This window comes from Gymnoscopelus microlampas (genome assembly GCF_963454915.1).
Source record: "Gymnoscopelus microlampas genome assembly, chromosome: 8".
In the NCBI taxonomy this organism is placed as follows: Eukaryota; Metazoa; Chordata; class Actinopteri; order Myctophiformes; family Myctophidae; genus Gymnoscopelus; species Gymnoscopelus microlampas.
The window spans coordinates 45674446-45686097 of record NC_139945.1 but is presented as its reverse complement, the minus strand read 5'-3'; the positions used below and the strand labels follow the sequence as shown (position 1 = coordinate 45686097).

The 11652-nt window shown below is 41.3% G+C and overlaps 1 protein-coding gene across 1 annotated transcript in view; it reads right to left on the bottom strand.

Moving 5' to 3' along the window:
* Positions 1-7609: 7609 nt before the first annotated feature.
* The window catches only part of abhd15a (abhydrolase domain containing 15a), a 47143-nt gene continuing 43100 nt past the window's right edge, over positions 7610-11652 (bottom strand). The window contains exon 3 of the mRNA XM_084065034.1: positions 7610-7690. Coding sequence (XP_083921160.1) covers positions 7687-7690 — 4 coding nt within the window. The 3' untranslated portion in view covers positions 7610-7686. The remainder of the gene's footprint in view (positions 7691-11652) is intronic.

The window sequence follows — 11652 nt, the reverse complement described above, 5'->3', positions numbered from 1 at the left end:
TGTTGATGCATTCGCAAAAGCTGGTAAGGAATGCGCCATGGGCACTCATCGTTCAGGAAACAAATACTTCCAATAGCCTCATTTATAGGCCTAGACTACTCTGTAGTAGACAGTGTCGCTTGGCAAAAAGAACAGATCTACAAGCTAACACCGCGTTGCGTTGTTAGCTTGTAGATCTGCGATGGTTCCCGCAGGATCCCAACCCACGCCGCGAGGCGGCTGTTTCCTCTGGCAGCAAACTGCTGCATTTCTTTACTCCCCCACGCCACCCCCTGCCCCCCGGCTGTTGACTTAAAACCATTAGGATATGGTCCCTCATTCAGCTCCTCTCTCAGACATGATGTACTGTATTCTCTCACGCCCATATCTTTGCTGCAGAGTCGATAACGCCTTGTGTGGCTCTAGACTAGAGCATCTGGTTCTCAAAGTGGGGTAAGGGGACCACCAGTGGTCCTTGAGGGTGTTCCACAGGGTCCCCCCAGCTAAATGATAGAAGGAACCAAATGGAACCTTCATGTGGTTTCATTTGTACATGCTCAGAGTTCAAATAACACTATGGATTTAGAGGTGAAGATTGGGGTCCCAGAAATTATACGTACAATGATTGTCTGGGGGGCTTCGTCCTTGAAATTAAAAGGTTTGAGAATTACTGGGCTACAGGAACACTCAGGGAGCTGATCACTATCTGCTGCAAGTGACTACTAGTCAATCCCAAATTCTGTCTGTGAGTATATGCATATCCTTCTGTACTCTAAATCAAATACTGGTTTAAATCTCGATTTAAAAAAAATATTTTGGAATATTTTTTAACCATTTTAACAACACAAATCTTGTATGGGGGCTCCTGGCACAAAATATTTTCAGATGGGGGTCCGTGGGCAAATACAGTTTTTATTGACAATGTGCAGAGATTTGTGAGAGCTCCAGTGCCCATTCCATGAAATGTGAAAATAGTGGTGCAATCTTCAGAAAGTTATTAATGTATGTGAACTATTACCACCCTGAGAACTTGTTTGTTTGTATCACCTTCCCTATGGATGTTGTTAATACGACACAGTTACAGTTTGATTGTTTGACATTATTTCAGAGGTCCCTAAGTTGAGAAAGTCTGTGTTTTGTGAAAGTGAAAATTGTGAAAGTGCACAGTAGAATTCTCACTGTTAATGTATCCATATGGGTGTGCCAATTTCACGATACGATACACGATATTGGGCTCACGATATCGATACGATACGATATATGGCACTTTTTTATTATGAAAATATATGGGGGGGGGAAAAAGCGTATGAAAATATCGTCGGTGTCCAGGACGAACCAGCTAACTCCATTTTCCTCTTTTTTTCCCTTTTTTTTTTCATAAATGGACGCTATTGAACACCCTTCACATCTGTGTAAAAAATCTAAACATTTGAACCAATGAAAAGTATTAAAAAGCGCCTCAGACGAAAACTCCCAACTCCATTGGATCCTCAAACTGTCCGTCAAAAACAAACAACTCCCCCCTCTCCTCTATACAGTGCTGCTTTCACAGCATTAGCAGTGCGCGTTGCGCAGTGAACGAAGAGGAGGAACACGTAAACAGACTCCCCGTAGTCTGTTAAAACTATGCAGTGTACCTGTTTATCAAACTTAGCACTGACGCTAATGTTATGAAAACAAGTAATTATATTTCTAAAATCTATGAAGTGTTTAATGAGGAGAGCATTGTGATAAGAACAAAGACGTTCATAGCATTTCTGTCGCGCTAGTGTTCTACTACCTATTTGCAGAAGTTATTGTAATATTTAAAGTCCTGTTTATTGTTGTAGGCCTATATAATAAGTGTCATGAAGCATCAGGGCATTAATTCACACGTTGTTGTGATGCATTGTGAGCTTGGAGATCCATTGTTAGCTTTTGGGAATCTGTACCCTTTTGAAACCTCTCTCTCAGCAGCGAGTGGAGCTACTGTTGTTTGGACACCTAACTCCATTTCAGCTTGATTTCTGCTCGTCTGAAACTACTAACTCCAATCGCGCAGGGTAAAGTGTTGATTTACCCGCGATTTGGGTAAAGTGTTGATAATATAATGACACATGCAAGTATCTCACAATATATACAGTCACTATACCAACTTTGATGAGGTAGTATTGCTTTGTTTTAAAAATATAAGGTTTTCTTCATTTTCTGAAAAACGTATATTTTGTTTTTTCGTTTCCTGAACAATGAGCGTTTTGGAGTTAGCAGTTTCGCGCTGGACAGCAGAGATATGCAAAAGCAAATGCTTATTTTTTATTTTTTTATTTTTTTTGGGACGATATATCGGCACACCCCTAGATTTAAATTAATACTCTTGTACTTGTATTAATTGTATTAATACTTTTTTTGTAGGTTTGTGTAGGTGCATGAAATCAGGAAAATACTTTAAAGAGCGTCACTGACAGGTGAGTTTTTCTGACAAGCACACACATACAGTAAGCTGAAATGAATGATGAGACATTTTCAGATGAGTCTACATGTAGAATGTATTCATGACTTCATGACTTAAAATATATAATCAATTAAGAAGAATTGATTGTATTTACTGAATTCCTAATTGTTCTCAATCTTGAGTTGAATTGACATTCATTTGTCTTTTGGCTAATGCATTTGGGGCCTAAAATGCTCACACATTAACCAATTTCAGAAATCGTTCAGTGGTGCAGTGGAAATGGCCTTTAAAAAAAGGCATGACTTGAGAGCAAAATGGTTGTGAATATGGTTAATAGAGGTAGTCAATAAAATGTGTTCCATTGGAAGTTGGATTTGAGACACTCATGCCATCATGGCATAACACTGGCAAAAGTTGTAGCCTATACAAATACCTCAAAGAAGCTGAAGGTTATCCTACAGAGGGGTCACAATGTGTAGAGTAGACTATAGAGTATAAATAAACAATGCATAACCATACAGTATAATCAGTAATACACAGTGAAAATGATTGATGTCTGAGTCTGTGGTCAGGTGGCATAACTGCACTATCATTTTATATGCTCGCCAGGCGCCAAATGAGCCTGAGTATGGCATCCCCTTCCTCTGGACAAATCCAAATTAATGTCTACTTGACTAACTATTAAAGAGAGCAGTAAATATTTCCTTTAGGAAAGACTTGCATCACGTAAGAAGCAGTCCTTTGTGCTAGGCACATGGTGTATCCATAGATGGAAACTTTATGTTACTATTTCCTGTTCCCCCCGTAAGTACTCATGTGCTCGCTTGGAAAGGTTGCAGCCTCTTTCTTATGACTCAAGACTGGTTGTACAACCTCTTAAAAAGTGAGTAAATTAGTGCTCTTTCCTCCATCACTAGCCTATCACTAGACTAGTTATTTTCCTATTCTTTCTTCACCCCCAACCCCCCCCCTTCATCATCATCACCACCACCACCACCACCACCACCACCCATGCTCCCTTGCTCTCAGAGCACATAAATCCCTTTTTTAAATGGATTCCAGGAATCTTTCGGCACCTCTGCCAGGCAAGGAGTAGTCTGGAAACTATTCAAGCCAGGTATTGGCTCTCAAAAGCCACACAGAAAGAACACATTTCACATGGCTGACTGTTGTTGTCCTGCTTTGGGATAAGCAAGCGCAAGGCTCATGGGTGAAATGTATACCTTGAGGTCATAGGTTGCAAGGAGCAACACTGACAGACTGCAGCAGAAATTATAAAAATCACCCTAGCTGTGCATTATGAAGACTGTGTGTTCCATCACGTCCAGTGATTTATAAAATAGGCTTTGGTCAGAACAAAGCTCAAGTGTGAATTTGTTTCTACATAGAGACTCAATAGTAGGTATAACCACAAGATGGTAGTATTTCAGTCGCCAAAAACAGCACAGCAGTTAAACTGCAGATTACAGGGCAAGTATTGTAGATACAGCACATTCAATGCAACACCATCAATAATTGGCTAAATATACAATTTACAACACTATACACCCTCAGCAGTGCTTGCATAGTGCAAGACAAAGGAAAATACAAGATTGCACATTAAGCATGTCTAATAGTGTCCATACTGTACTGAACTGTTGTTTTTGGAGCAATTAGTCTATTGAACGAGCCGAGCGACCATTGTGTGCCTCGTTATACATCTTCTGCACATTAAAGCCAGAGTATACGTTAAAAATGACCCCAGGAGATTTTTAAAGTGGATACCCCTTTAACCTACATTTTGACATTTACTTCCATGTAAAACAGCCATAAAGTATAGAATATGCATTCTATCAGTACATTATCTTTGAGCAACTAATGCAAGGACAGATTATAGACTGGGACAATGGGGCCGTTGACTACCAGAGACCCTTGGAGGCCACGGTCCACGAGACCCATCAATAATACTAAAATGTATAGTTAACGGTAATGTTCAAATATGTGGGTCACTCAGCGTAAGCAGTACAAGGGCCCTCCTATATAGCTTCAGAAGCATCAGATTCCCAAGTCGCCTTGCGACACAACCCGTAAGTACACGTTTTTGGTGTGTAATTTGTTTGTCTTAAATTGGAGTAGTTGGCTCACTGAAAGAAAACTAGAGGCAGTCACAATGGTACTTCTTTCCTATTGGTTGATTGCCGGTTATGGTTCACCAATGTTAAACTCTGCTGCTCCACAGCAGAGTTCAACCTCCACGCCTTAGCGCCCATAGAATTGAAGTGAACAGGGAAGCTGAAGCGCATGTGTGACCGAACCCTAACAGGGCCCCCACCCCTCCTATATTAAATGGGGTATAATATTTCATGTCATCATGTCATTATCATGTCATCATCATACTGTATAGATTGTAAGTCCTGTATGATAGAATGTCTACACACAGGGGCTCTAGATAATTGGACAAGGGCCTCTGCAAGTCATAATCCGTCGCTGAACTAATATACTTGGTGAATAAAAGTAATTATTTTTCAAATCACTCCAATAAGTCAACCAAATGTCAGAACAAGGGATCAGTTATTGATATAAAAATATGATACTGTATGATATATCATGCTCTCTCTGAACCCTTGCCTCAACGCTTCAAGCTCTTTTAAAGTTGTCAAGTCAGTCAGTCAGTCAGTCACAGCCAGGGGAGTTAATGCACTACTGTCACTTTAAGACCTGCCTCTGGCGAAAAGGAACTGATTAGTGCTGGCAGCCAACCACGTGGACTGCTGCGTAGAGACCCAAGCCAATGAGAATCCCTGCTGGGTGGAGGTTACAAAAGCACCCTGAACCCAATGACTCAGCAAAGTTGGGTGCGTGCGAGATGACACTTAGCGGCGATTTTAAAGGGCCAGAGCACGCCGGCCTGCAGGCCTCTGAAGGAAGCTGAAAAATGCACTTTCAGAATTAGGCCAGCCGTTGCCTCCCTCCCTCTTGTGCACACTGCATTATGGCCCAAGCTCAGCTTACTGTTGCTCTTCAAGCTTGTTTGTAAGGAAGGACGATGTCATAGTATTCAGAGTGGCATATAGAGGGGGCCAAACCGTTCTCTGAGTCAGCATTGGTCTTTTGAACTTCCTTTTTCTTAGTGTCTTAATGTATTTTTATGTTATTATTATTTTTTTGGTATATTGGCAGTTTCTTAGTTGGCTAACTGTACTTCTGTATTGTGTGCTTTTGAACTTGTGATTCATCATCAGTCGCAGTACTTTTCCAATTCAAAAGTTCACCAAGAATGCATCAGGACGTGACTTGTGTGAACTTGGGACAGTCAAATATCACAGAATGCATTTTGAAACCAACCAGCACCGTTGACAAAAGTTACAATTAATTTTCAAAATGCCACTATTGTGTATTTCTTAAGTGAGAATTTAGTTAAACATCTGTGGTTGATTTGTCAATTACTTTGTCATGCACAAATTAAGTAACTTATTATGAACTAAATGTTAAGTCATTATTAATGAATTAATAATACTAATTAATGGATGCTTAAGTAATGATTAATTAATGATGAAAACCATGACCCACCTGAGACCACCAGGCCTAGCTAGTGAGCCAGTCCATCTTGTGAGACCTCCATCAGCCTATTACACACAACAATGCACCACATAACTTTTGTGGTGCATTTGGAACAGCAGAGACCGACTCTCCTCACTACACCTACCCATGATCTATGAGCCCTCCTCCTGGGCGTAGAAGCCAACGGAAAAAAAGATCTACAAACCCACCACGTATGGCCCTTAACTAATGATATATTAACTTTGGTTAAGTCATAGTGACTTCATCATTCATTAACAGGAATTAATGATGAATTAATGATACATTAATGGTGAATGATACATTCATGGTGAATTAATAAATAAAAAGGCATTTTGTAAATTCTTTCCCACAACCATGTCTCTTTGTTGAGTCACAGTCACACTGGAGTCAGATTTGCATAATGAGTTGGCATTTTGAGTCATGGTACGGAATGAATGCCCCATATTGTAAACAACTGCCAACCATCTCCATAATCTTTAGCCCAGCTGTATTGTGTGAAACTCGGGTCTGTGGGCAGCAGTGGAAACTTCCATTAGACCACAGGAGAAGCATCCTCCAGGGTATTGTTCTGGTCAGGCCTGCAACAGTCAGCATTGCATTGCACACCTCTGTGACAAGAAGGAGGCTATATATACAGTGTAAGCCGCATGCTAGCTGCAGACATCTCTACTATTTGCCATTCAGGCAGGCTCTGTAGGGAGCCTTTAAAGCTGTTTCTCCATTGACCTAGTCTGGCTGTTTTTAGATTTAATAATGAATTGAGGTTGGCTCATTACTCTTATATTACAATCCCAAGGAATGGAAAAGTTGTGGTTTGTGATGGGCAAGGTGTGGGAATATAACATTCAATCACTTGGTCAAGTCATGAAATAGCACGATCACCATGGTAGGCTATTATATTTCCTGAAATAGTTGGGCTGCGAAAGATGAGCCATGGAAAAGTAAAAATAAAAATACAAATAGATAAAGATGCTTACTGTATCCCTTACTGTATCTCTCAACATTCTCTGAGTGTCTGTCAGCTACATGTCTGGCTGTGACGCTATACGTCCTGTTCAATGTGAAATGATATACAATTACTAGTATCAAATACACTGTAGATCAGAGTTAAGAATGTAAAGTATTGTATTGATTCTGTCAATTAAAAAAGAAGATACTAGTGCATGTATGCAAAATCCTTAACCACTGCCAATCTATGTATTTAATAACATTATGAAGAATGTAGAATTCTGTAAATTATCCTGTACAGAATTGTACAAAAATAGGGGACCATTGGCGTAAAAGTGATACAAGCAACACATTCTAAAGTTAGATAAAAACTATTTTTTTCCTAAAATCATATTGTTCAAGCTCTTTGTAGTGGGGTGCAAAATGATTAAAAGTACTTCACTCGGCCAAATCAGTTTTTTATTCATGTTACAGGGTGAGTTCTCATTTGTAACTGTAACAGCCATGACGGTGGCAGAATAATACTGCGTTACTTAATCCTTCACAGATTAGACGTTAGGCTACTGCCGTGCACTGTCCTCCTTGTGCTCTTACGTATTCAGTGAACTGTGGCCCACTGCCCTTGGTCTCGCTCTCCTCTCCACGTCAAGAGATGTTTGTTCCAGGACACGTTCCCACTTGAACCCCCAGCGCCTTTAAGAACTCACACACATTTTTTTCACAGCTCAGCTCAATGCAGTCAAACTAATCAGCTGTTTCCTTATTGATCACCTGTAACACAAGACCATTTTGGTAATGTCTATGTCAACCACACTCACGTACGGTAGCTATCACACCCTAGTGTGATGTTGTGAGATATAGGAAATAGTCACTGATTTACTTGAGTTGGCACTTATAGAAATATCATAGATTTACAAGTGCGTGGGGGAATGTTGGAATGGTAGACCGTGATCAAAGTTTGAGTAAATTAATTGTGTGTGAACCTCCATTTCACAATGTTCTACAATTGCCTCTTACCACTGTGTGAGTCTATAGGACAACATGGCTACTTTCAAAATATGATAATATGTTTTAAGAGAATATCCTCACACTTGTCGTGCTAAAAACAGAAACAAAAAACAACAATGACACATATCATTATGATATTCACAGATCAATAATTTCACACCTGTTCTTCCCTGTTTTGTCAGTGGACTGTACATTATCTGCCACTCGCTCACCCACTCACTCACCCCCCACCCCCTTCCCTCAAGGGACTCTGACCCCTTTTATGTGAAAGAGAGTAGGCCAGGAGAGGTATGCATGCATACTGTAGCTGTGCCCAGAGACCAGCGTTTCCACAGGGTTTATCTTGGTTGTCACACGCCAGGCCAAGGCCTACTTACAGATATGATTAGCCTTGCTGTGTGGAAAGGGAACACACTATCCTCCCTTTCCTCCAAGCACCCTTATTTGTCTGCTGTTAAGAACCACTAATGTGATTGTGGTTGAACTGCACTTGATATTAAAAAAATCACACCCAGTGTGAAGTGGGCGGTGTCTTGCTAGCTAATCACAATACTGGGCTAATACTGGGCTCACAGTGATGGAAGTGATTCACTTAAAAAAAAACCATAGATGTGTTTTTTTTAAGTGTGCGCATGTGTCATGTGTTTCTAGCCAATCACAGTCCTGAATAGAGTCATGGTGGCCAATCACGGTGCAGGGTTAGGGGGGTACACTGGTGGCCAATCACAGCGCGGGGTTGGGGGGTGCAAATTCCAAACCTCACTTATAGGGGCGGTTGCACCGCCCAAAAAGGGGGGGGATATCTGAGGCTAATTGATGAAGACAAAGTGGGAGAACAGTGTTGATGAAAGTGGTGACGTCACTCCGATAGGCAGACTTTGTGACTAGACGCGTTAATGACGTGCGGTGGGCCTATCGGTTTTGACAGGTTACTCTTGACCACTCACACTTGCTCAGCATCAAAGTGCCAGGCAATGGCATTGGTTTTTATGACCACAAATTCTTTGCTAGTTCGCAAAATCCATCCCATTTTCTTATTGCATTTCAACTTAACCGTTCAAACCCTCTATACTTCGTTGACTGGGGCCCCCGAGGGGTAATTGTTGGACCCCTCCTTTTCCCCCCTCCACATAAAATCTCTTCTCTAAAAATAGCCAATCTACAAGTTCACAACGCTTGTAGATCTCCCATTTTCACTGGATGTTTGTGGCAGTTTGCCTGTTTTCACCAAATGTTTGCCTATTATGACATGCTCAGAATAGTGCCGCTAGGGTTCAAGTGGGTAGCCTAAGTACTTACACATGCAGTATAATCACTGGCCAAATTAGTGCCAATTACACAAGCAAAACCCACATCTCACAGTTTTGGAATGACACAGCCGGTTTGCATTCTAGACCATTGCGACACAACATGGCCAGTATTGTGACCAAATCAGTGAAGCACCTCCACCCCGTTCTCACAAGCCCGTCGGTTTTCCAACACGCACTCTCATGGATCAATAACCTCTTACATAACGTGCCGGTTTGGACTGGAGGCAGGATTCCAGCTGACTGGAACATGTGACGGGGCTTTGGCAGTGGGGGTAACCCACATTCTCCCTCCCTCCTCCTACTCCTCCTCCTCCCCTCCTTCTCCTCCTCCTCCATAACCCACCAGTGTTTCCCAAACACTGGGTCGGGACCCATTTTTGGGTCGCAAACCCATTTTTATGGGTCGCGACTCGAGAGTAAATATCCCTTTTTTCAGTTTTCCTACATTGTGTTTTTCAATTATCATTATTTAAAAAATACTTTCCATAAATGTATTTATTTTTTCATAAATAAATAAAAAACTTTTAAAATAGTGAAAATAGCTCACAACACGTTGCATCGCGATGTTTGGGTCACGGGGAGACATCAAATTTCTCTTTTGGGTCTTGAGCCAAAACGTTGGGGAACCCCCCAGGCAAGCATTCATGATCGCAGCCAGAGCTGGGTGGGTTGGGGGCAGGTCCCTCTGTGACATATCCAGCCATGAATGCCGTCAGACAGACAGACAGACATACAGACAGACAGACAGACAGAAAAGCTTTGGCTAAACAATGTTTTTATCCAGACGCATGACCTAACCATCAGGGTTTTCATGGAAATTACCAGACACTCATTCATTCACTGCAATCCAGATGCATTATGTCAGATAGCTTGCTATTTTTTATGCATTTGTTTTAGTGTGTGTTCTGTCTACACCTGCTTGCTGATCATGAGATGAATGTTAATAGAAATGTTCTGTTACTGTCTATGACACAAGGGCGTGTTATAGGATAGGAAGTTCCCTACTGGCATGAAAATGGATTGTCTCACGCTGTGGCGTTCTATGTGGATTTTTACAGTAGTTGACATGACCTTGGGGTCTTTGTGTCAAAGTAGTGTTTCCATAAACAACATGATCCTATTGTGCTTTCAGGGGAAAGGGGAGATCACACTGTACTTATGGGTGTACACACGCAAGCACGCACGCACACACACACACACACACACACACACACACACACACACACACACACACACACACACACACACACACACACACACACAGAGAGAGATACTGGCTGCTCTTCACATATTTCATAATAATTTGAGATTAAAAAAGTAAAACATTTATGAGAAACATTGCCTGTACTGTATATAAATGTGGGCCTACAGTAGTGACAAGAATCAGTCATGGTGGCATGTATGTTTGTCACCATGAAAGTATTTCTCACGAGCTGAGACCTACCTTGGTTTCTTACCATGTTGACCTGTCTGACATACTGTAACATTATGGGAAGCTGTTTTGTTTGTGTCACTAATGAGCCAGCCCTCAGAAGGTCAACATTACCAATCTAGCGGACTTTACAGGCACTTTTTTTAATGAAGGGCTTGCAACCAGGTCCATTACAATCAGAGGTGGCTAGACGAGGAATTTGTTAATCATGACTCATGGCCTGGCATAACGTTTTTTTGTTGATAACTGTTTGTATTTTGAGGTCTGCTTTCAAATGAAGTCTGTCTGAATTTGTTAATCATGACTCATCTTTCTGGATGGCCTGGTCTCATCTTGGTCTCATCTTTCTAATTTATAATGTATAATAATGCATAATGTTTTTTGTTGATAATTGTTTGCTTTTCGAGGTCTGCTTTCAAATGAAGTCCGTCTTCTTGGTTATGTGTGTAATTGGGAGACTGTGCGTTCGACCTGCGTCACTTGGTTCTATAGGAAGTAGCAGTGTGACTCATCTAAAGCCGTTTCCTGCTCCTATAAATAGCTGGTCATTCAGTTCCTGGTACACAAGGTTCCAATCAGACCACTGGACATAAAGTTTCTGTTCTTTGTGTTTTCAATTAGTTTAAACTAATGGGATAGTATATACGCACAGTGTTAATTTGTTAATTTGTAACTCTGAGAGAGTTCATCTTAACCACTTAAACCCACCTAGTGATCTACAAGCTCACAACACGGCACGTTGCAACACGCCGTGTGCTTGTAGATCAGCTATTTTCGGCAAATGTTCCCCCCAGAATAGGTATGCTGGGGTTAAACTCCTGAATGACCCCCTTCTCTCTTTCTGTCTCTCTCTCTCTCTCTCTCTCTCCGGAAGACAGGGAGGTGACATGTACTGTATGTACTGTAGTGATGTGTGATTTCTGGTTGTCCATTCCAAATGACTGCAGATGGAAAATCCAAGGAGACACTCAGGATTGACAAAC